The sequence below is a fragment of the Trachurus trachurus genome (genome assembly GCF_905171665.1).
Source record: "Trachurus trachurus genome assembly, chromosome: 8".
Lineage (NCBI taxonomy): Eukaryota > Metazoa > Chordata > Actinopteri > Carangiformes > Carangidae > Trachurus > Trachurus trachurus.
In genome coordinates, this window is record NC_139905.1 from 6,011,363 (window position 1) to 6,037,899 (window position 26,537).

Below are 26,537 nucleotides of genomic sequence, written 5' to 3' on the forward strand. Positions count from 1 at the left end.
CCAACTGGAGGGACTGGGAGGGACGCTCACTCCCAACGTCCTTTTCTTTTCTTTTCTTCAGACCATATAATCACAAGTAAAAGAATCTGTTTCAGCTTCTCTGTCCTCATATAAACCTTTGTGAACCATGTGACTTCACACATAGAAGCCTGACTCAGCTGCTGTTCTTGTTTAGAGACAGAAATGAATCATTGTATGCAAAACCCAGCGTCTGTAGATTAATCAGACTTTAACTGTCATTGATTAAAGCTCTGAGCACAAACTGTTATTTACTTCACTTCGACTCTCAGACTCATAAATGAGCTCTAACACGACGCAGTTCACTCCTTTAGCTCGATGAACAGGTTCTGTGGATAAATCAACCGCTGACTTTAAGGCTCATATAAAAAAGCTCAGTGTTTAACCGAGGCCTTTGTGAGCATCATTAACGCGTGACAGTTTGAGTTTTGGCAGGTCGCAGTCACCCGGGGCCTGGACGAGTCCCAGGACACCGTGGCGCTGCTGCGTGCTGCAGCTCGGGGTGGTAGGTTAAAGGGATAGTTCACCCAAAATTCAAATTGAACTCATTATCTACTCACCCCCATGTCGACTATAAGGGCTGGGAGAAGTTTCAGAGTCCTCCGTGCCTTCTCCGAGTTACGGGGGGTCCGCGCAGCAGTGCATGTCCATATAATGGTTGTGAATGGTGCTCACTTTTCTTCGTCCAAAAAGACACACCAAAAAACATCCAAATACCTCCATAGTGCTCGTCTGTAATGTCCCTCTTGTATTGAAGCCCCGACATGAGAAATTGTTCCGAAAAAAATTAAATAAGTCTATGTTTTAAGCTTGTTTGTAGCGGAAGCTCCCAGCACTGCTCTTCCTGGTCCGTCCAAATCTCGAGCGATTTGCATTGACACCCAGTTCACGGCTCCGCAAATCACGCGAGATTCCGGCAGAGCAACACTGGGTGCTTCCGCTACAAACAAGCTTAAATCATACACTTATTTAATTTTTTTCAGAACAATTTCTCATGTCGGGGCTTCAATACAAGAGGGACATTACAGACGAGCACTATGGAGGTATTTGGATGTTTTTTGGTGTGTCTTTTTGGACGAAGAAAAGTGAGCACCATTCACAACCATTATATGGACATGCACTGCTGCGCGGACCCCCCGTAACTCGGAGAAGGCACGGAGGACTCTGAAACTTCTCCCAGCCCTTAGTCGACATGAGGGTGAGTAGATAATGAGTGAAATTTGAATTTTGGGTGAACTATCCCTTCAATTGTGCCCTGATTCATGGATTTGTAGGAGGAAGTGACAGCAGGAGGTGCGATCACCTGCACAGACGCTCGCTCAGCTACAAAGGTACGGTGCCACGGTGGAGAAAAAAAAGGCGAGGAAGAACAAATCCGGAGACGCGTGGTGGGCTCCAATAAATCAGTTTTACGATGTTATATGACAACGGATTATGATGTCCTGCTGCCACATTATTGAAATGGTTGGATGTCATGACACAGAGCGCTGGTTAGGACGTCGCCCAATCAGAAAATAGGCAGCATCTCAATGTTTACAAAGCTTTAAACATGCAAGCTGTGAGCTGCTGTGGTGCCAGCAGCCAGACCATAAATTATAATAACCTCCATGGGTCCAAGGGATATACAGTACAAACCATAAACAAAGGATATAAAAAAAGAAAAAAAAAACATAAACATTAGAACTTATAAACATTTATTCACATACTTCCAAGGTGCGGACCGTCCAGAAGAGGCTGAATTAGTTTGTTCTTCCTCTTTATCTTTTTCCACTTCGCGCTCCTCAGGGTGTCGGGTGAGATGGAGACAGTTCTGGTTTTATTCCAGTAAAAAAAAAAAAAAAAAACGCACACGAAGAAAGAAGAAAACAAACAAAAACAACAACAACAAAGGAAATCAATCAAAATAAAAACCTAAAACGGCGAGACAGGAGCAACAAGACGAAACAAGAGCACACAAGGGACACAAACAAACAAACAAACCAATGCACACGCACACACACTCACACACGGGCGGTCAAAGTGTTTTCACCTTGGCTTGGTAGGACTTCCTTAACGACGGCCAGTTGGTCATTGACGAGCATCGGCGAGCTGAAGTTTCGCTTGAACGCTCCAGACTAATGGAGGAAAGAAAGAAAGAAAAAAAGAAAGAAAGAATGAAAGACAGAAAGAACAAACGAAAGAAAGAAAGAAAGAAAGAAAGAAAGGAAGACAGAAAGAACAAATGAAAGAAAGACAGAAAGAAAGACAGAAAGAACAAATGAAAGAAAGAAAGTCAGAAAGAACAAATGAAAGAAAGAAAGAAAGACAGAAAGAACAAATGAAAGAAAGAAAGAAAGAAAGACGGAAAGAACAAATGAAAGAAAGAAAGAAAGAAAGAAAGACAGAAAGAACAAATGAAAGAAAGAAAGAACAAACGAAAGAAAGACAGAAAGAACAAACAAACAAAAGAAAGACAGAAAGAACAAACGATAGAAAGAAAGAAAGACAGAAAGAACAAACGATAGAAAGAAAGACAGAAAGAACAAACGAAAGAAAGAACGACAGAAAGAACAAACGAAAGAAAGAAAGAAAGAACAAAAGAAAGAAAGAAAGACAGAAAGAACAAAAGAAAGAAAGAAAGCAAGAAAGAAAGACAGAACAAACGAAAGAAAGAAAGAAAGAACAAACGAAAGAAAGAAAGACAGACAGAAAGAACAAACGAAAGAAAGAAAAAGACAGAAAGAACAAATGAAAGACAAAAAGAATAAAAGAAAGAAAGAAAGAACAAACGAAAGAAAGAAAGACAGAAAGAACAAACGAAAGAAAGAAAGAAAGAAAGAAAGAACAAACGAAAGAAAGAAAGAAGGAAAGACGGAAAGAACAAATGAAAGAAAGAAAGAAAGAAAGACAGAAAGAACAAATGAAAGAAAGAAAGAACAAACGAAAGAAAGACAGAAAGAACAAACAAACGAAAGAAAGACAGAAAGAACAAACGATAGATAGAAAGAAAGACAGAAAGAACAAACGATAGAAAGAAAGACAGAAAGAACAAACGAAAGAAAGAACGACAGAAAGAACAAACGAAAGAAAGAAAGAAAGAACAAAAGAAAGAAAGAAAGACAGAAAGAACAAAAGAAAGAAAGAAAGAACAAACGAAAGAAAGAAAGACAGACAGAAAGAACAAACGAAAGAAAGAAAAAGACAGAAAGAACAAATGAAAGACAAAAAGAATAAAAGAAAGAAAGAAAGAACAAACGAAAGAAAGAAAGACAGAAAGAACAAACGAAAGAAAGAAAGAAAGAAAGAAAGAAAGAAAGAAAGAAAGAAAGAAAGAAAGAACAAACGAAAGAAAGAAAGAGAGACAGAAAAAAAGAAAGAAAGAAAGAAAGAAAGAAAGGATGGATTTCCATTACTTTCTGTTTAGCGGCTGGATGAGAAACACATTAAGACGAACTGACAGACCTGCTGCTCGTTTCTGCTCTCAAATCACATATGGAGGAAATGCATTAGCTCTCTTTGCTGCTAATTACTGTAAATGAATCCACTCAGCCACTTACTCCACTGTGTGTGTGTGTGTGTGTGTGTGTGTGTGTGTGTGTGTGTGTGTGTGTGTGTGTGTGTGTGTGTGTGTGTGTGTGTGTGTGTGTGTGTGTGTAGGTTACATGTGGCCAACACACACACACACACACACACACACACACACACACACACACAGGCGTGGACGGACGTGTGATCCTGTGTGTTTTCGTCTCCGCACGACTGCAATTTCACACTGAATTAAGCAGAGTAAGTGTTTGGGCTCAGAGATATTGGTTTTGTCTTGGAAACGAAGCCGAAGCTCACTCACTTAGTCCCATCAGGCTGAGAAAGAGAAACACTGAGTGGATCAAAAGGTAATAAGTGACACCTGTTCTCACTGTAAAAGATGCCGATGTTTAGCTCTCATGACATTTCTACCCTCCTCCTCCTCCTCCTCCTCCTCCTCCTCCTTTTCTCTTTCTCTTTCTCTTCGTCCTCTGGTTCCTCTCTGAACGCAGTGCTCTTAAAATTTTTCCAAGAGGCTCTCAGAAGGTCTCGCCTCCTGCATGCTAATGCTCTGCGCTCTGCACCGGAGGATAAACACTAAAACCAGAGTCTGGAATCACTCCCCCCCCCCAATTATCTGCCCGGTGCAGAGCCACGCTCACCTTTCCACCCACTGCTCCGCTCAACATGCACAAAATCCTCTATGATGTGAACAAGTCGGTGTCTTAACATGTGGGTTTTTTATTTATTTTACTTTTATTTAACCTTTTTAGGTTTTCATTTTGGAGAAAGTGAGTTGTCTCCTTTCATTACAAAGAGGATCACATAGGATTTTCTGTTATCAGGCCACATGGGGATGCTTTAATCAGAATGACACATGGTATAAATGGTAGATTTCCATATTTTCTATGATTATAGATAAGCTCCAGGTTCTATATTAATACTGTGAAAGTATCAAAGCCTCAGTCCACAGAGAAACGCACACAGAAACCGAGCCTTAAAACCAGCCGTCAGGACTTCCTGTCACTTTTTGATCTTCCAGAGAACTCATATGCATCCTACACCTGTCACTATCAATAACACAAACATCAAACAAGTCTTTTCCTACACATATTTAGGCATCTATGTCCATGTCATCCATCTGTAGTACAGCAACGTATTTATTTCCTAAGGTCTTACGCCTGTTCTGTTATTGTTCTGTCAATCTATTGTTCTCAGTGTTATGCAGTATGGAGTCAGTGCATGGTGTAGTTGTCTCTCACTGCAACTTAAAGCTCGACGGGGGGGAGACTGCTAAGCATCTACTCAAAGATTGTAGTCCAAACACTTCAGACAAATTGTAGCGCTGCATATACCAGAAGAATGCTGTCCCTGTCTGACCCCACACATGTTTTATTTGAGGAATACCAGTTGCTGCAATCCAGCAGGAGATATAATATAATAGAGTCTCTATAGGTAGATTCAATAGACTGAGGAACTCTTTTATTCCTCAGTCTGTTAAAATGTTGAATCAGTTGGGTTCGTCAGGGCCTGAGTAGCTGTTAGTGTCGGGACTTGGAGGCTTTGATGCTACGTATAGAGCACGTCACATGCCTGATGTTTGCTTGCTGTTAAATTGTGTTATATTTTGTAATGTTTTCTTTTATTATTAGAAACAAGTCACTTGGACGCAAGAATCCTAATTCCATTCCAAATCCACCACCATCCAGCAGGATTTGGTTTCTCTGAGTGTTTTATTCTGAAATCTGCTCTATTTTTTTTATTGGCTCACTCAGGAAACAGTTAGCCAATCAGAAGAGAGGACTGGAGCTCCAGAGAGGAGATGGAAACCCACACTGAGATGAGTTTTTGGTTCTTAAAACAACTAATACATTTTTTTTATGGACCAACACAGGAGAAGAGGAAAACATGGAGCTTTAAAAACAATATGAATATTTAATAAATGGTTTATATCCCACTGTAATGTGAATAAGGCCTTTAAATAAAGGTTTGAATTTTGTTTCCTCATTATATAGCAAACAAATGTTCATATTTATCACATTGGGTGTGGAAAAATGTAGATATCTAAATCTTTTGGGGGCAGAGGGAGGGGGAAGTTTCACCTCCATCAGGTATCGTCTGCTCTTTACCACATGTGTCTGTGTTCTGTCAGCACTTCACCTTAAACTGCACATGAAGCTAAAACACTGTGAGAGCGAGAGCGACTCTGCCCTTGGGTCAAATACAGCCGGCTGTGAGAGTGTGTGTACTATGTGTGTGTGTACTACGTGTGTGTGTGTGTGGTAACCCTCTGCAGCCTCAGAGATACCACACACACAACTGTGATTGAACAGTTTTGTGCTGCAGCTGCTTCGTTTGCTTTTCCCCTCAGACTTAACTCTTGCACTTGAGGCTCTGCCAATAAAAAATGTCAAATTAATTTTTTTCTTTTTTTCCCCCAAGTGCAGGTAAAAGTGTAATTCCAGATCCACCCAATCCTGGTTTGTGCTACGAGGTTACCATGGTTACATCGTCTCTTGCTCAGGCTATTCAAATCATGACTGCCATCCCAACTCTTGTTGTCGCTGGTGTTTTTATAATGTGCCTATTAGAAATGTCTGGGGGGGAGCTGGAGAAGTGGGAGGTCAGGCTGAACTGAACCTGCGCTGATGGACAAACACAGACACAAATTAAATCCTGGACTTTTTGTCTGTAAAACAGTATATTTTAACTCCGTCCGTGACTTTTAAAAAGGTCATGCCTCTCTCTTACACAGAGATAAGCCGCCTCTGATTGTATCTCATCTATCTTCTTCTTTCCTCTTATTTTAATTCCCTACAACTTTATGCAAATATATTTGAATTATTCCTCGAAGCCTTGACAAGAACTGAAAACCAAAACCTTATCATCTTAGCATATTTCTTAAAGGATTAGCGTTGCGTGTTAATTCTATCACTGTTTGTTATCGTAGCCTACTTCTTGGCTGGATGCAGTTGCCTGGCAACCAAGTGACGACTCCAGGAAGAACTAATTCGGCACATGTTCTTTTTTCCTAAAATGATAAAATGTCCTCGGTTTTGTGCAGATTGAACGTGTTGATGGAAAAAGACATGCTAACAGTTTAACCCTGTTTTAAGAGCTAACCACCTGTTGGATGATGGGTTAAGGGAAATTTAAGGGAACAACACGAGCGTTTTTAAGCCGCTTTAGCATCAGGTGGCTCTTCCAGGTAGGAAGTGAGACGTTTTTTATTCAATATAAGAATAAATGATGGAAATATAATCAAAATTTAATAGATAAATACAAAAAAACAAACATTATTGCTCATCTAAAAACATCACAGCAGGAAAGATGTCGCCACTGATCCATTTCTAGGTTTTGAATACATAAAAGTACCACATAAATGTGTTTATTGCATCAAGGCTTTTTGACTTTGTCAGAAACCTATATTTAAACAAAATAAAATCAAATTTTTTCCACAAATCTCGAAAATGATCTGGTTAAAATTATGACATTTGTGTTGTTAGGGTTGGTTTCGACCTGGTTAAAACGATAAGAACAATAATTAGAGTTAAAATTGAAATCATAAGTGCAAAACCAACCTTTTGATGGATAAGGAATTAAGCCTAACAATGTAACCAAGAGATGAGAAACAAATGGGATGATAAATAATAGTTTTTAGTGTGTTTTACAGCTGATTTAAAACACAAGACGAAGGTTAATCAAGACGGGTTTGTGACTGAGTGTTGTATGGAGGAAGAAGATCAAACATGATTCTGTGTTCATCTTCTCACCTTCCCGTGACACGGCTGCTGCGACAGCTCCGAGGTGCACCACAGGTGAGCGGCCATCTTGCACGTTTTACACCGCAGAGCTTGTTTGGAGTTTCCTGCAGAGACCAGAGAGAGACAGAAAGAGAAAGAAAGAGAGAAGAGGACAAGAGCAGAGGGATATAAAACCACAGCAGCTCTGCAACAAGGCAGAAAACACTAACACAAAACAAAGTGGCCTTTGCATCATGTGAGCAGGTTTCTCATCTCTGCTCAGGTGAGGCAGAGGATCGGGGCGCTGGCCTAGTTTTATGAAGCTGGCGCTGCTCGTGGACACAGCTTCATAATCAACTGCAGCCAGGAGAGATTGGAAACCAGCTGGAGGTATTTCAATCATAATCGATTTGGCATCGTATCATCATGACTGTCTCCCTCTTCCAGCGCTTGAGTCATAAAAACCTCAGAGTATTGGGATTTTTGTTTCCTCCTCATTTGTCATGTAATTAAATATCCTCTGCCGCCCGTTGAATGTTTTTTTTAAGGATTAAAGGGTTGAGTCCTGTTTGATCCTGCAAAGCAAACCTAACAGATTTCTGGATTTGCTGCAGAGGAATTACACTGACAGGTCTGTTGCAGAAACAACAATCAAACAAATTGCACGGCTCGACGAGACACTGCTTTTACCCCGAGAAGAGACAAAATGGATTCTACTTCATCAGCTTAACGAGGAGGCCGGACAGTGTTTTGGGACCTCAGGGGGGAGACAGGAGAGCAGCGAGGTGATGCATCACATAAATAAACTCACAGAGCATGCAAAAATAAAAAAATAAGAAAGGGAAAAAAAAGGAAAAGAAAGAAAGGCCACGGCGAGAACGCAACAGAGCAGTTGTGTAATCAATCATGGTGACAGGAAGTAGATTTAGCAGAAAAACCAGCGGTGGCTAGCAGTTCATACAAGCGGCAAATTAGGCATAAAAGCACATTTGCATGGCAGCAGCAGTTAATAATCTCACTGCTACAGAGAGAAGAAGCTGAGAGGAGATAACTCTGCTATTACTAACTTTAAAGGCACAGTTCAAAAAGGACGAGCTAATTAGGAAGATTATATGTGAATAGAAGCTAGATTCATTTTCTTTCTTTTTAAAACCCTGTTTTCAGTCCTTATCTGCAAAGATAATGTTGTTTTTCTTCCACCACATGACACCGACTCAACTCACATTTGGTACCAGGTTCTTTCACTTGGACGTCAGTGGAGTCAGATCCTCTCCTGACCACTAGAGTGAGTCTCCAACACCTCGTTAACACCAGGTATTAACATGTGTTTTCAGTGATTGGACTGCAATCTGATGAAAGTACAGGTGTAAACGCACCCAAAACACATTAAAAATACTTCTCCTATTTATTTATTTTTTTCTTTTTGAATTTACCTGTGCAAATATGTGATTGAATCTCAATCGGATCTCAATCTGGATTCGAGACGCATGTTAACGCCAGGTGTAAACAGAGTGCAACAGTGCGTCAGTCTTCATAGACTCCCATGTTAAAATGTCACAGTGTACAGCAGAAATAGACATGTTAACAGCCTGGTTCAGAAACAGATTTGGTCTCTACAGATAATTTTATCCATTATGACGAACGTGGGTGAATCTTTATAACATTTTACTATATTTCGTGACACGCAACTGTGCAATACCCAACCTCATGCTTACTTACACCTTGAAAGAATATCTGCATGGTATATTTCAAGTCAATTCAATTGGAATATTCAATTCAATTCAGTTTATTGTGAAACCTCGTCATACAGGGGAGTTAGGAGCCGTTCTCCCGACGTCATGTTATTTACTTGACACATTTAAAAGCAGAAGCATTTAGGACAGCAGCTATGTGCAGCTGCAACAAACTTCCTATGGGACCAGAACATTTATCTCCAGTTGAAAGTTTGTCTCTCTCTACTGTCTGATCATAATAAGACGTAAAATATGCTATTATATGTGATTTGTCTGCACAAATGAGGGTGTAAAGGGGGCCCCTCCTCCTTTTTGTCTAATTTTGGATTAGCCTGGAGTCAGGGGGGCGGAGTCAGGCGCTGCCTAGATGGCGACAGCTCAGCAGCTCGCTCTGAGCTCAGAAACCTACGTCCATCTTTATTTATTCACAACTGTTGTAAAGAGCTGAGTCGGTACCACACAGTGGAAAAGGGCATTAAGGACATTTAACGGTCGGTGCAGCTGTTGGCTGTAGTTTTATATATTTGATGGACTGTTATTATACGAGCTCTAGACTCTTAAATCAAACTGCGGCCGACGGCGTTGTAACATTAAAGTGTCTGTTCTGTCTATAAAACGGTCTCCAGTTTGCACCAGACGAGAGGACGTGTAAACAAACACATGCACGGTGGCCAGAAAACTGCAGCGAAGCCTCGGCCTGAAACAAACAAGAAGCAGAGAGCGGTGCTGCCCTACAAAGGCAAAGTGCAGATCTGCATTTTTTCAATTTTTCTTTTTTTGACCAATTAAAAGTGTGGCATATTCTCTTCAATCTGGTAGAATTTATATCAGTACATCTGTTACACCAAGTACTTAGTCGTTTGTATTGACCTTGCACACTGACTTTTTTTTTTCTCTCAGGGTGGGGGTGGGTGGGTGGTGGGGTTATAGAGTAAGGAGAGTTATCCTCCATGTTTTGTCTTATGCCTTTATACTGTTGGTATAGTGATGCTTGTATATTGCATATATAAAACTGGAAAATAAAATATTTCAAAAAATCTGGTAGAATTTGATATTGGTAATGCTAAAATTTCCAGAGTTATTGGGCTTTTAATTTTGCTGTCAATCCAAAAAAGCACCGTGAAACCAAGGCAAAGTGCAGTATCTGCAAAGAGTACTCTACTTATAATTCCACTGGAGTAAAACCAAGGCAAAGTAGCTTGGTATCTGTAGCTAATACCAAGCCAAAGTGCAGTATCTGCACCAAAACCAAGGCAAAAGTGCAGTATCTGCCATAAAACGGTGAAAATTGGTCAGAAAGACAAATTACAAAATACATTTAATTCAGTCGTCCACCTTTATCTAGGCCTAATCAATTATAGACTTGGTAGTTATTCATAATTTGATGCTTAAACCTGACAATGAAAACCACAAAAGGCTGTTTTTCTCAGTTTGGCATTTTTACAGATAGGCCTACTGCACTTTGCCTTTGTATAGGGGCAGAGTGGTCCAGGAGGATAAAGTAGTGAACCCCTTACCCACGATCATGTGCTTGCAGTGCTGGCAGTTGGTGGGCTTGCGAAAGACGTGGTCCTGAAAACAGTGGTTGACCTGAGGCCGGGGGGGCTTGACGGGCAGCGACGGGGACAGGCTGAGCGACGGGGAGTGGGAGGCGATGGACGGGTTGGGGCTGAGGGACGGCGAGATGGAGGGGGAGCGTTCACCGCCGACGAGGAGGGGGGAGCCGGGCAGCAGAGGAGGGGAGGGGGGCGGCGGGTCGGTGATGAAGTCCGGGGGCAGACGGGCGTCGCTGTAGGACCTCTGGAAGAAGTTCTCCACGCTCTTGCTGCGCATCATGGTCTTGAAGGACAGCGAGCGCTTTAGCCTCTGGAGCTGCACACACACACATTCAAACACACACCAACACACACAGTGACAGAGACAGAGAAAAGAGGGTACACTGAGAATAAACACAAGATAAGCAAGAATGCAGCGCCTCGTTTGGGAACAATAACAAACGTCCAATACACCCCGAGGACAGTCAGCAGTCAGCAGGCAGCACAGGCAATATCCCAGCGTCCATAAACACAACACGGACGGTGCTCTGAGGTGGAAGAGGGTGACTCACAAAACACAATATCACCTCATAAGGAAGCAGCACATTAAGAGCAAAGGGCTACCTGTGTGTGTGTGTGTGTGCAAACCTGTGCAGACTTGCATCATGTGGTTAAACAAGATAAGACTGATGTGCACGCCTGACAGCTGCCCTGTGTATGTATGTGTGTAGGCCTATGTGTGTGTGTGTCAGGCTACATGGCATTTCCTTGGTGCCGGTGGCGGAGCGAGGGGAGGGCTATTGTGATGAAACGAAACAAGACAGTTTACCAGTCTTATCATGTATCAACAGCACATCCTCAGGGCTCACTAATCTGATGGAGGCTGCTCATGGACCCTATTGATCGGTGGTGGAGGAGGAGGAGGAGAGGGGGGATAGGGGGGCTGGTGGGGGGTCGAGCTGCTTGCAAGAGCTGGCGACAACTTGCTGCTATCATATCAAATTGCATGAAGCATTGTAATATTGACTTTAACCAGCTGAGCTTGTTGTGTATCATCGACCAAACAAACGGTCGTAAATGATTAATGGCCGCTGCTTTTCAAAATCCCAACAATTGACTCTTTGTTTTGTTGGCCTTCTGATTGGTCTGCTGATCCACCAATCAGAGCGCTTCGTTCTCCCCGTGTCACGAGATGCGCAGCTAAGGTTGGACAACCATGGGATGAAACCCTATGAAACGAGATAGGTAGACAGCAATTATTTCGGCAAAAACTACTTTTTAATTTTTCAATGTGGTTAAAATGTGTGCCTGGGGTTTCTGCAATAGCGACTCACAATATCCGGAACGTATTCCCGGAGTCATTTTTATCCCATTCCCCAAACCCAAGACATCAATAAACATACAATGTCCTATATAACACATATAATAGGCTATTACTTTAACCTTCAAGTTATCTAGCAAACGTAACATTACCGTTGCAAATGTCTTTTGAACTTTGTGAAGTTTTACGAGGAGAAACGGGAGATCGGCGGAGATTAAGCGTTAGCTAGTAGCTAACGTAAGCCAGCGTCGTGACCAAAACAATGAATTTCCCCCACTTTTTGGAAAAGTCATGTAATGCCAGTTCAATCGTCTGTCTTCTATCATGGACACCATTTTTCTGATAGAGAAGTTAATTCAAATTGTCCTTACAAGCAATTTAAAGGGATCGTTCACCCGAAATTCAAATTTCATTCATTATCTACTCACCCTCATGTCGACTAATTTTCTTCGGAACAATTTCTCATGTTGGGGCTTCAATACAACAGGGACATTACAGACGAGCTGTGTGGAGGTATTTGGATGTTTTTTGGTGTGTCTTTTTGGACGAAGAAAAGTGAGCTCCGTTCGCTACCGTCATATGGACATGCAGTGCTGCACGGAGCCCCGCTGTAACTCAGAGAAGGCACGGAGGACTCTGAAACTTCTCCCAGCCCTTAGTCGACATGAGGGTGAGTAGATAATGAAATTTGAATTTTGGGTGAACTATCCCTTTAAATCTGCCTAATTTTCAGTGGTTTCCAATGGGAGTTAACCCTTTCGTGACCATTGTTTGTCCAACCTAGCAACAGTAACTGTGGAGGGCGGGACTTGACAAAGGGTCAATTAGATGACAAGGCCGTCACCACATCTGTGTGTGTGTGTGTGTGTGTGTGTGTGTGTGTGTGTGTGTGTGTGTGTGTGTGTGTGTGTGTGTGTGTGTGTGTGTGTGTGTGTGTGTGTGTGAGCTCTGCTCTGCTCTGAGGCCACCTGCCGCTGACCGACTAGATAAATGCACGTTTCCTGACATTTCCCCTCCGGCTCTGTGTACAGATGATGGTGATGATGCAGCTCGCCTCCCTGAGGATGGGTGGCCATTTGTTACCCTGTCAGTGTGAGGGCGTGGTGCATGTGTGTGTGTATGTAGCCTATGTGTGTGTGTGGATCAACATGGACAGACGAGCCGACAGATAATCAGTAGGCCACAGACACTGTGAGCTCTGCTGCCTGTCTGTGCTCAGCTCCAAACATAATCACTTTACAGGGACATGCTGTTTACAGCTCCGCGTGGCAGGGAAGAAGTTTGTGTGTGTGTGTGTGTGTGTGTGTGTGTGTGTGTGTGTGTGTGTGTGTGTGTGTGTGTGTGTGTGTGTGTGTGTGTGTGTGTGTGCAGCAAGGAAAACGAATGTGTATAATTGAGTGTGAGCTTGCACTCTCCATATGCTTCCTGTAAATCTGCATTTGTGAAATTCTCCTTGGCTGCACTGATGAAGACTGGAGAGTTGAAGAAGGATGCTCTGCGTTGTGTTGCTGTTATTGCTGTGGGTGCACAGAGTGGTGATGTTCCACAATCCCCTCGGTGAGATTTAACCCCCTCCCTTCCCCTCCCTCCTCCTCCTCCTCCTCCTCCTCCTCCCAGTGTTCATTAATATCCATTACGGTTAACACGAGACGACGCGCTGTTGCCTTCAGGAGACGTGCAGCGTGTTTTTAATGCTCCCAGTAGATGTTTGTACGGTGGCCCTGAGAGTTCAGAAAACAACTTCACAGGAGCTGCAACAACAACACGTGTGCATAAACAAATCCTGCAGGGACACACAAGTAGTCAGAGCTTTCTTCAAATCTTCAAAAGTCGCAATTGAGCTTTAAAGGGGAGCTACGCAAGTCGGTTGTTTTTCCGCTGTAGTTTCGGAGTGCATATTTTCACTGTCGTAAAACCTCACAGCTAAGGTTTTGTCCACACGGAAAACAGAGCTTCACTCAAAAGTCATGTCAGTGCAAATATGAAGATTGATGATGATTTAAAGGGATAGTTCAACATTTTTGGCAAATTGGCCCATTGCCATAATCCCTATAGTCATAGCAGTAGGTTCGTGACCTTTAATTGTCGGTGCAAGCTATTTTTAGAACGGCGGAGCAGAGCCGTGAGCTGCTCAGAGCTACGCTACGGAGGCTAATGGGATTTCTTGGTTTCCCTCAGCAAACTCATCAAATACACAATCCAACAACTCCAAAACGCTCTGGTGGACAAGTTGTGACCTGCACATTCACCACGCTATGAGATAATAACAGAAACAGATTCAGAACGTTATGAAACAGAGTTGTTTTAGAGGTAAATCCGTGCAAAACACCTGTCAGGGGCAGTTTTTCATCAAGCAGTCTCTGCATTTGCTTCGAAAACAACTCTGTCTCGTAACGTTCAGTTATTATCTCATAGCATGGTGAATGTGCAGGTCACAACTTGTTCATGAGAGCTTTTTTTCGCCAAAGGCAGAGAGCCTCCATTCTCCCTGGAACAAGTTACAAGTCATTTATTTAACCATCACAATTACTCTGAAGCTGGTTAATTAAGGTGCAAATCTTGCATCCTTCCTTTTGAAACACGAGCCATTCTGGTTTATCCACCTTTTCTTTCTCTACTTTAATACAAGCTCACAAAAATGATGCAGGCACACACACACAAAAACCACACATTCATGGAGACAGAATGGTCGGCTTACAAAGAAATTCAAAATCAAGGACATGTACATGTGTGTGTGTGTGTGTTTTTTTAATCATTATACTATGAACTCTTTGTCCTTGTCAAAGACAAGGTTCCTATGTTACCCACAATGCAACGTGCCCACAGAGCACTCCATTAGAGATCTGAGTTCTGTGTCAATTAGAGAGAAGTGAGGGGGAAAAAAGCCTCAGAAAAGCTACAAATGGATGTTGAGGTGAGTTTGTTGTAGCTTTTATAAACTGAAGCCGATAACGATCCTGTCGCTTTCTGAAAGAAAAAAAGAGACGCTGCAGGAGGAGAGAGACGGAGACCTCCACGCCACATCCACTTTGTTACATTTCTGACAAACCAAATGAACAAAGTACAACGTGAATTAATGATTTATCAGCCATTAAAACACCTATATCTATAAAGTGCACAGAGGGTTCAGGTCTCGTGTGCAGCAGCAGCAGCAGCAGCGTCAAAGTCTTGAGCTCTCACTCTCTCAATCAGAGCAGACGAGTTGCTGGCACAGCAGCTCCGGCTCCAGCACACGTCTCAATTACAGCTAATCTAATCGTCTGTCAGTGTGTGGGCTTAAAAAGCATCCCCCCACCCCCCACTCCCTCCCATTTGAGCATCAGCCCCGGAGCGTCACACCGAGAGAGAGAGAAGTCAAGGCCGGCGTAACACCGCGTTGCATTCAGGGTCACGAGTGGGCAACGCTTGTCTATTCATGTGCAGCAGGTAGAGTGGATTTTATCTGACAAGAGAGAGGCCAGGTGTTAATGAAGATGAGTCAGAGCCAAGCACAGATGATTCAGTGTTATGGTGAGTTTGGGATCCAGTCGTATACTATGTTTTATTGATCCAGAGTCTGTCAAGAGCTTGAAAAAAAAGGGGGAAACTGCTTCAAACTTCACATTTCTCCGGTGAAAAACGCTCCTGCTCACCCAGAGGTTGGCTTTTCTGCTCGATAAAATTTCTCTGTCGACAAATAATTTACGATTAAGTACGATTGCACAGCTCCATGTAAAGTGCATAGCTCAGATTTACACACACACACACACACCTGCGCTGTGCAGTCAATATTCAACAATCTCTCTGCTGCAGACCAGGTTTTGACGAGCCGCCTCGACGGACCTGTAAAAGCCCATAATTCTACCACCACCACCACCTTCGATCCGTATACAAGCAAACACACACACATACTCACACACACACTCCCCCTCCCTCCCTCCCTCCCCACCAGCTACTCTCAACATAAATGTCCAAAATCAATCAATGCTCACAGAGGGACAGTGCGCTTCCAGCTGTCATCATTCAATGATAAAGCTTTTATTTCAGCCGAACATGTGGCTCTTCCTCCCTCCATCAGTATTTAATAGGGGCTGGGGCTGCTGGGGGTGCTCATGTGTGTGGGGTGAGGGGTGGGTGGGCTCAGATATATATGGGCTGCTCCAGAGGTCACGACTTGGACAACAAAGACCTTTCTTTTTTTTTTTTTTTTCCCCTACTGGGAATGTGATGATAAATCCGGCCTGTGGCCATAACAGCCTCTGGTGCAGAATAATTCAAACAGGATCCAGTAACTCGAGCTGCTCGTCTGTTTTGTCGAGGCTCTAAAAAGGTCAAGACTGAGTTTTTTACGGCGTCTGAAATCTGGTGAAAAGGTCTCGGCGACGAGGTGCTGAGACACCGAGACACACAGTTTCTGGACCATTGCTTAAAGGGATAGTTCAACATTTTTGGCAAATTGGCCCATTGCTATAATCGTTATAGTCATAGCAGTATATAGGTTCGTGAGCTGTTTTTAGAACGGCGGAGCAGAGCCACGAGCTGCTCAGAGCTACGCTACGGAGGCTCATGGGATTTCTTGGTTTCCCTCATCAAACTCATCAAATACACAATCCAACAACTCCAAAACGCTCTGGTGGACAAGTTGTGACCTGCACATTCACCACGCTATGAGATAATAACACAACGTTACCAGACAGAGTTGTTTTAGAGGTAAATTCATGCAAAACAGCTGATGCGCGTTGCCTTCAGGGGCAGTTTTTCATCAAGCAGTCTCTGCATTTACCTCTAAAACAACTCTGTCTGGTAATGTTGTGTTATTATCTCATAGCGTGGTGAATGTGCAGGTCACAACTTGTCCACCAGAGCGTTTTGGAGTTGTTGGATTGTGTATTTGATGAGTTTGATGAGGGAAACCAAGAAATCCCATTAGCCTCCGTAACGTAGCTCTGAGAAGCTCACGGCTCTGCTCCGCCGTTCTAAAAATAGCTTGCACTGACAATTAAAGGTAACGACCTACTGCTATGACTATAGGGATTATGGCAATGGGCCAATTTGCCAAAATGTTAAACCCTAACCCTTTAATCAGAGAGTCGCCTCCCGTTATCTCTGCTCTGTCCTCCATTACAACAGAGTCGTAACAGTAACACAGAGGAGAGGAAGTTCAGCTGTAATTAGAAAAAAATAACCACACACACTTAACACGATTGTGCAATCCACGGTGTGAAGAAGTGGAGTAACAGCTGTCAAAGACACCATTTTCCTGCAGCTTAATCCAATTCTAGGTCATCGACACGAACGATCCCAGGAAATGATCAACCTCAACTTCCATGCAGGTAGTTACACACCGACACCGAAACACAACACTGGTGTCTTTGGGGACGCAATTATATCAACACCTTCAGTTGCTGCTGTTTTTTTTTCCTTTTCAGGGTGTTGATGATGTAAAAAAGAAAAAAAGAAAAAAAAAACAGAGAGAGAAAACTGGAGGGACAGAGCAGGATGTCAATCACAGGGAGAGATGTGAGCAAACTAAATGTGCAAACAGCTCTGGGCTGCATCATCATCATCATCATCATCATCATCATCATCATCATCACAGGGAGAATATATGAAGCAGCTTCATGTCCTGATATTAAGTTTGTCACTATGCACGTTGTCGTCGTCGGTCTGACAGATTCTCGCTTTGAATACGAGATAAGAGCTGCATAATCACAAGCTGCCTCCGTCGTTCTGCTCACAGACACACACACACACACACACACACACACACACACACACACACACACACACACACACACACACACACACACACACACACACACACACACACACAGACGCACACACTTCGTTCTGCTCTCTCTTTAATGGAGAAACATTGTGTGATATAGTAGTTTGAATTACAACCACTTTCCTCTCGGCAGTGCAACATCCAACCCTCCCCTCCGCCATGCAGTTTTGCCATGGCAACTCCTCATCCTCATCCCTCCTATTTCCACTCACCCAATCACTGTCCACACACACACACACACACACACACACATACACACACAGACACACACACACACACACACTGCACCGTGAGCTCCCTACAATCGCTGTCAGTCTAGTTTCGGTTTCAGACACAGGTGACAAACGAAGATCACACGTCGGGACACGGAGCAGTTTTTCCTCTAAGTGTCCAGTGTTTGAGCAGCCAACACACACACACACACACACACACACACAACACACACAGTCACACACACACACAGACACACACACACACACCTACACACACCCCAACCCCCCATCCTGTGGTGTCACATCAATAAACGTCACGGCGGTGAAGGTGTTAGATTAATTATTCAAGACCTTGGCCCACATCGGCCTCCCTCTCTTTGACTTCCTCCCCTGCTTCGTGTCACTCACATCTGGGCGCCGTCGTCCGTCTGTCAGGTGTCAGCTCAGACGGAAATATCCCAAAAACCACCGAGAGGACTCAACACACACACACACTCACACACACAAACACACACGCACACACACGGTCCCCAGAGGACGACCCCTGTGACCTTCTTCCTCCAGCGTCACCTGTGAGGTCGATGTCTGTGGTTTCCAGTGAAATAACATTGTTTAACTTTTCCCTCCCCGACGCCTCAGGAGGTTGGAACTGCACATTTTGTTTTGGTATTAAAGGGATACTTCACCAATTTTCTACTCCCCGTCATGCCAAGGAAGGTTTTGGGGAACTTTCAGAGTCATCAAAACGCTTTAGGAGTTCCAGGGGGGGGTCCGGCTGGTGACGGATTTTCATATAATGGCGGCGGATAGAGTTCACTTTTGAATCGTCCAAAACACACACTATGAAACATCCAGATACCTCCATACTGCTCGTCTGTACTGACCCAAGTGTCCTGAAGCCACCACATGGAAAAGCTGTTCGGAAAAAATTAATGTGATCTCTGTTTTTATCCTTGTTGTAGCAGTAGCTCCCAGTGGCTGTGTGAGATTTGCTGCGAGATGTTCTTCCGTGTTTACATCATACATCCAATGGTTTACAACGACGAACGAACATCTCGCAGCAAATCTCAACAGAGCCACTGGGAGCTACTGCTACAACAAGGATAAAAACAGAACATCCGAACAACTTTTTCATGTGGCGGCTTCAGGACAATTGTGTCAGTACGGACAAGCAGTATGGAGGTATCTGGATGTTTGGGCGCCATCTCTTTTCTTTAAACGCCCACTAGAGCTATGGAGTGCGAGTGTGTAGTTGGCGTGTGCTTTTAAAACAAAAACTCCACAGTCAATCATTCAATCAATTCAATTCAAATGCGGTGATTGTTAACGAACAGGCATTCTGCGATAAAACACAACAAAATCTAAACTATTCACCTTGTCCACGATGGCTCTAACAACTAATAATTTAGAATGAACAGACATAAAACACACAGTAAACATTACACCGGCTCAACATTAGTATGTATGCATTTTCTTTTGTGGCATGTACGTTTTGTTACATAATTAGCATGAAGCTTAAACCAGGACTGGACACAGTCATAATAAATCACTGACAACATTTTCTTTAAAGGTAGAGTCTATAGGATTTTCCTTAAAAACTAAATATAGACTTGTGCAACAGAAATCCTGCTTCATCATCACCTATGGACTTCTACTGCTGTGTGGTGGTGACTGTGTCTGCACAAACTGCAATGAACAAACCTACGGATTCTGACTTTAAAGTTAGTATAGGCCTATCATTAAGTCAATATATGTGTGATATAATAAATATTGTTGTAGACACTTTAAGTGGTTTGAATTCATCTCTTTGGAAGATTAACTATTAATTATTTTGTATTTGTTTAATTGGCTCTGAATGATCAAATTTTAAAGCATCATCATCAATTCAAATGAGGAGGTTTGTGTTTTTGCTTCAGATTCAGATTCACTTACTAATGATATGAATATTTTTACCTCTGCGGCCTGGTGTGTGTTGTTTGACGTCGGCCTCGGAGGGAGGTTTGTGCTCTTCAAAACTTTATAAAATGAAGCGATGATGCATAAACAAAGAGGATAAATGATCATATGAATTATTGCTCCACACTCTAACACCATATAATTGTGACCTGCAGCACAGAAACAAACCCCCATCTGCCCCGCTCTCTGTCTATCCTTGGATATCTAATAATAAAAGACTGGAAACCACCAAAACTAAAAGCAAATGAAGTCAAATCTCTCAACACGCTGCGTCTGAGAAATTTACACTGAATAAAAAACTGAACTTGGCCATGAAACTGTATGATTTAAGGTTATTTGTCATTTGGCTCCGGAGCCGTGACAAGCTCCCGCTTTCACACCGTAGGCAACGCCACTCATCTTTTATCACGATCAGCCCAGCGTGTGAGTATGTGAGTGTGTATTATATGTGTGTGTATGTGTGTATGTGTGTGTGCTTAAGTGCTTGTGCAGAGTGAAGAAGATTAGGTGAAGCATCCAAAGGCAGTGTTAAACTCTCGTCACTAAGTGGGCCGGGCTGACAAATGGGTTCAATCTCCTCTCGACGCGTCTCAGACTATTATCTTAAGCTTTTATGTCTGTGATCCCAGAGTTCGTCCTGTGAACTCGTCTCAAGAGGGACAAAAAAAAAAGGAAGGTTTACTCATATAAGAGCATCAACAACAACAACAACAGCCTCCAGAGATCAAACTGCTCTCAAGCTTTAAAAAAAAGAAACCTCAGCAGAGCTACAAGCGCAGATTATTGTGGCTCGAGCTTCTTCTGCCGCTCAGATTTTTCAGCAAACCTGGCAACCGACCACACACGACATTGTTGAGAGTCCAGACTTCCTTTCTCCCCAGTCCTCCGGTGCTGCTCTGCTCTGCTCTCTTCTTGTTTTCTGATACTCATCATCTATGTGGGAAATGTTTTAGGCTACTGTTGGTGGATTTCAGGGAGCATCTGTTATCAGAGAGAGTCACTCCTCCTCTCTCTCTCTGTCATCCTTATCTAATTAAAAGCATCATGAACACATGGCTGGGTGCCTGATTAGATTCCAAAAAAAAAGAAAAAACAGAAAAACAGAAAAAGAAGAATTAGACCCTGTGCCTGTATTTTTTTTTATTTTGGGAACGGTCTTGATTAAGTGTTTAAAATAGATAAAAGGTAAAATGTTGATGTGAGCAAATCTCCTGGGACGACGCCTGAACGCATCGCAGCAACATTCAAGCTCCTATACTTTACACTTCCCCCGTGTTTTATTTTGAATCGTTGATCAGTGAGAAAATGTACTCTAAAAAACAAAACAAAAACCAGCTCAGTGTAGTTTTTCCCATCTCCTCTCTCAGCTGGGTGTTTTCAGCCAATCAGAAAAGAGCAGGCTCTAAACCTCTCCTCTCATTGGCTGTCTGTGTGATCCAAAAAATATAATTAGAGCAGCTTTCAGAGTAAAAGACTCAGAGAAACCAAATCCTGCAATTTGTTGGATGGTGTTGTCCAGGTGGTGGGGGGGGCTTGGTGTGACTGCTTTGTTGTGACATCACAAAGTGACAGGAAGTCCTGACAGCTGGTTTTAAGGCTCAGTTTCTGAATACAGGCTGTGTGCATTTCTCTGTGGACTGAGGCTTTGATACTTTCACAGTGTTAATATAGAACCTAGAGCTGCTTTATAATCACACTACACATGGACATCTACCTTTATACTGTATGGAGCTTTAACACAAACATCTACCTTTATACTGTATGGAGCTTTAACACAAACATCTACCTTTTATACTGTATGGAGCTTTAATACAAACATCTACCTTTATGCACCTTTAACTTCTGGACTCTCCTACATTGGCATCGTTGCCCAGTCCCATTTCTGTGACAAATTTCCCAGAATGCACTGGATACAACCGCAAGATGGCTGCACAAACAACCACAGAGACACATGAATGTTTGTTTGTTTTTTAGTTGAAGATCACGACATCCATTATATGCCACATTCAGTTTGACCCTGTCCTTCATATGCTTTCGTTTACTGCGTTTACTGTTTGTTATGTTCACTAACATCTTGATGCTGCAGATGCACAACAGTCCATGATTATTTTTTGTCCATTTAATTTATTTTTCATGTCTGATGATCAGGTGTACTTTCATACTTTAAGATGCAGATGATGATGTCTCATCAAGCAGTGGTGTCTCATTTCATAAAGGGAATCTTTCTTCCACTGCCTCTTTCCACTCTGTTACACGGAGTAAATGAAGGAGTATGGACGAGACTGGATGGGTCCGTAATAAACTCCTAATAGGTCACAAATTCTCTATTGGATATCCATGGCTTTAAAGGAGGTTCCAAAGATTTTACAATTAACCCTCCACCTGAGAATCTATGAGCATCTACGAGCTTTTAAAGGCCGAAGGTTAAAGTGAAATCTATTTCACACGAGGACCTGGAAATTCCACCATCGACTGGGAAAACAGAGGCGGATGAGGAACACTGAGGATGAAATGATGAACACCAATCAGATGAAGAGTCCTGCTTTGGCAAAAGGGGTTGAGACCCAGTTCTGTGCTGGTGGTGGTGGTGGCGAGCAGCAGCAGCAGCAGCAGCAACAGCAGCTGGTGAGGACCGGGCAGTGAAGTGGGCCATGATGGAGGAGTGTTAGGATAAACCAGCCTGTAACAACGCCGACCGACCTTGATGCTTCTCAGAGAGAGCATCATGTATTCAGACCAGGCACACACACACACACACACACACACACACACACACAGGCGTCTGAGTCTGTGTTGTAGCTGGAAACATGTCGACATTGTGTCTCTGTGTGGGCGGGCGGCCATGAAGGAGACGGAGACAAAGACTCGTCTCAAGGAAAGTTCAAGTTGTGTGTGAAGTGCATGAGCGTAATGAATCGAGTCTTGCATTTAAAAAAAACCAAGGCGCTGCTGAGCGGCTTTCACAGCTCCGGCTCTTGAAGATCCTTGTTTATACAGTCAAGTCAACTATTTAATTGGAGGCCGTGAGTGAGGACACTTGAGGCTCATAACAGACACACACACACACACACACACTGCACAGCAAACGCACTTGGCCCTGCATAGTACACAACCTGAGAGCTGAGAATAACTGAAGCTGATTCCTGCACAAACCTGCTGCAGCAGCAGGTTGACAATGAGTGCAGCGACGTGCAAAGAAGGAATATGAATCACTATTAATCATGAAAATATTTATGCAAATTATTTTTCACCTAATGCTTATTAAAATGCACGTTGTGGATTAGTACTAAACACACACCACCCCCTCCCTCTTTGTGTGTGTGAGTGTGTGTGTGCAGGAAGTAGGTTTGGAGACAGACAGAGATAGAAAGGGGGGAGACAGTGACATCAGACTTTACGTATGAGGTTACACCTAGTGACGCAGTCATGATGAATACAACCGCATTAGTGAAGTGTTGTCATCAATATTACATATTAACCGGCGGAACAACACAGAGAGATGAAAAGAAAAAATCACAAAACCACATAAATAAATATAAAATAAAAATATTTCATATCTATTTTACCCTGCAGTTATTTTTCTCTTTGTGCATGAACTGAGTGTGTGTGAGTGAGTGTGGAGCAGGTGAGTGTGTGTGTGACTGACTGAGCTCCGGTGGAGGGGGGTGGAGGGGTGTAGCTACTTGCCTTGGATGAGACCGGCTGGATGGACATGGTGCTCGGGGAGCGCTGGAGCTGCGAGTCGCTCTCCACCACCTCATTGTTCTCCTCGGTCATCATCGGTGCCGAGAGAGTCGATCAGCGGGAGGAAGAGGAGGAGGAGGAGGAAGAGGGAGCAGCAACAACTTTTAACTCCGACAACTGCGCCCGGTCAGCAGGAGACCTCCCGCTTCAGCCATACAAACACACAAATACACAAAAAACTAACAAAAAAAACAAGGAGGCGGTGGGATGAACTGTCTGGAGCAAATCCACATCAACGGGAGCAGAGCGCACGGCGAGGATGAAGAAGAAGACGCCTTATGGCCATTTGCTTTCCACTCATACACACACCAAAAGCGAGATTACGCGTTGGTGCCACGGCTCGTGAACATGTAGCTACAAACACACCAGCTGTTTGGAGAAGAAGACTGGTTGTGTCGCTCCCTTTGACGCGCGGCGGAAAGCTCCAGTGTGGCACAACGCCGCTCCTCCGGCAGCCAGCGGAGAGGAGGAGAAGCTCCTCAGATCAGCAGTCAAGAGACACGGCGCGCGGTGTGTAAAAGTCAAAGTGATGAGATCAAGTCCAGCAGCAGCGGCGGCAGTGGTACGAGCTCTGCGTGCACATCCAAAGAGAAAACTGTGTCCTTCAGCCGCTCAGACTTAAATTTAAGCGCAATAAGAGGCACGCCTTCCCGATGTGCGTCCGAGGCGCATGATTGGGGCAAATTTTTACAACTCTGCCAGGATTCATTTAGACTGGAAGCCACAGTCACATCCGTGGGCGGGGCGGGGTTGGGTGGGGGCTTATATTATTTTAAGACCAGATGTAGAAAAAAATATAGAGCTGGATTCACTGTGGACACTGCAAAAACTCTTACCAAGACTATTTGTCTTATTTCTAGTCAAGATGCCATTTCTGATCAAAACAAATCAAATTATACTAAAAATAAGACTCATCACATAAAAATTAGCTTGTTTTTAAGACACGTTTTACTTCTTTCAAGCATATTTTCACTTGAAATAAGCAGAAAACATTTCACTGGCAGCTTTTTCTACTTATTTCAAGTGAAAATGTGTTTGAAACAAGTGAAAATTATCTAAAAACAAGTTATTTGAAGTGGAAAGAGATTAGTTTTGACTAGAAATTATACATTTTGACAAGAAATAAGACAAAATAATATTCTTGGAAAGATTTTGAGATTTTGCAGTGGACGGTTTAGTGAGTCTGATATTAAAAACTGCAGCCAGTTGTTATAACAGGTCATGGTTTTGTTCCATATTTATTACAAGCTCACAGTTCAATGGGAATCAAAGGGATAAGAGGAGTGACATGTGTTATCATTATGAATCAGTGTGCAGCAGCAGCAGCAGGGTGGAGGTGAGGTGAGGGAGACAGGGAGTGGGTGGAGGAGGATGGAGATGCAGAAGTTTCCTTGATGAAGCTGTGAGTCAGAGTCACTTTCTCCTCCAGCGGAGAGGAACGAGCCACATGGGAGCAGCTGGACTACTTTCAGTCCGGCTCACAGAAGTTGTAGCCCAGAGAAAATAGTTCCTCAGACACTCTGACTCTGACGTCACGCAGCCACATGTCTCTGAAGCACCGAGCTATAGGGTGTAAAGATGGATGGTTCTCCTGGTCTTCACGTGCTCCAGCAGGTGTTTCTACGGTGGCCTGGAGGACTCAGTGAGTGGAAACACTGCAAGTTAAGAAAACACATGCACATGAACAAAAGCAGAAAACATCACACGAAAGAAAGAAAGAAATCACAAATGTGCTTCAAATTCAAAATCCAACTCACTGCAATTTCAGAAAACACAAAGATGCTGCACATTAAAGGAATAGTTCACCAACAAATGTAATTCAGTCATTATTGACTCACCCTCATGCTGATGAATACTCTGGAGTAGTTTTTTATTCCTCAAAGTGCATCTGGAGACCCGGGAGGCCGGTTCGTAGTCCAACGAAAACTTTATATGAGAGTCAATAGACACAAAAACATCCATGCACTATAACCTTGTAATCTTCCTCCACACTGCTCGTCCACTGCAATCCAAGTGTCTTGAAGGGATATATACTGGAAACAATGTCATTTAGGACATTGAACGTGAGATATTCCATACAGGACTGTTTAGACTGTAAAAATGTCCTAAATGACGTGGTAGGACGAGCAGTATGGAGGAAGATTACAAGGTTTTTGTGTAGTTTTATGGACGTTTTTGTGTCGGGCTCTATTGACTCTCATATAAGGGTTTCATTGGACTACGAACCGGCCTCCCGGGTCTCCAGATGAACTTTGAGGAATAAAAAACTACTCCGGAGTATTCATCAGCATGAGGGTGAGTGACTGAATTTCATTTTTTGGTGAACTATTCCTTTAACATGTTTCCCATGATGCACCGTGTTAAATGTCCAGTTGGGTTTTCTGAAGTTAAAAACACCAGATTCACTTTTTTTGTTGCCTCTATTCTGACAGAGGGAGGACGGAGTTGTCACACTGATGAAGATGGAAGTGAATTGACCTCTCAGGGCCACCGTAGATTTCCTTTATTAGGCCTATTGCTTTTTAAAAACATGCTTTTTAAAACATGAATAAGGGAATACAGCAGCAATTGATTCCTCTAATAACCTAATGAAGTGTTGGTCCTGCAGCTTGGTCCACTGTGACACGAGGAGGAAAGACGTCTTCATTTAATTAAAGAATATGTTTTAAAGTCTGCACCTCAGACTGACATCAGAGTTTTGCCCCGAGCTGTTGGAGAGAGAGAGTCTGTGGGAGTGATGGAGAGAAGACAAAGGGAGGAAGAGCCTCTGTTATCATCACGTTAATTAGAGCCTCACTCAGACTCAGGGCTCAGCAGAGACAAAAAAAAAAAAACCTGAACAAAAGCCACAAAGTCAAAGTTTTTTTTCTTTCTTTCTTTTTTTTTGACTGTATTGAAGCGGCTTCGCTGTCAAAAATAAGCAGAATCGCAGTGTGTTGTCAGGGTGGAGCTGTGATCTGTGTTCAAACCAAACCCAGAAAACACTCAACAGCAGAGAGAAGAC

At 43.1% G+C, this 26,537-nt stretch overlaps 1 protein-coding gene across 1 annotated transcript in view; it reads right to left on the minus strand.

Moving 5' to 3' along the window:
• LOC310989814 (SH3 and cysteine-rich domain-containing protein 2-like) overlaps positions 1-23,569 on the minus strand; it is a gene marked incomplete at both ends in the record, with an annotated part of 39,407 nt that extends 15,838 nt beyond the window's left edge. Inside the window, 4 exons of the mRNA XM_083976965.1 lie at positions 2,048-2,132; positions 7,296-7,390; positions 10,516-10,870; positions 23,477-23,569. Of these exons, the coding sequence (XP_083833091.1) occupies positions 2,048-2,132; positions 7,296-7,390; positions 10,516-10,870; positions 23,477-23,569 (628 nt within the window). The remainder of the gene's footprint in view (positions 1-2,047; positions 2,133-7,295; positions 7,391-10,515; positions 10,871-23,476) is intronic.
• Between the last annotated feature and the right edge of the window lie 2,968 nt (positions 23,570-26,537).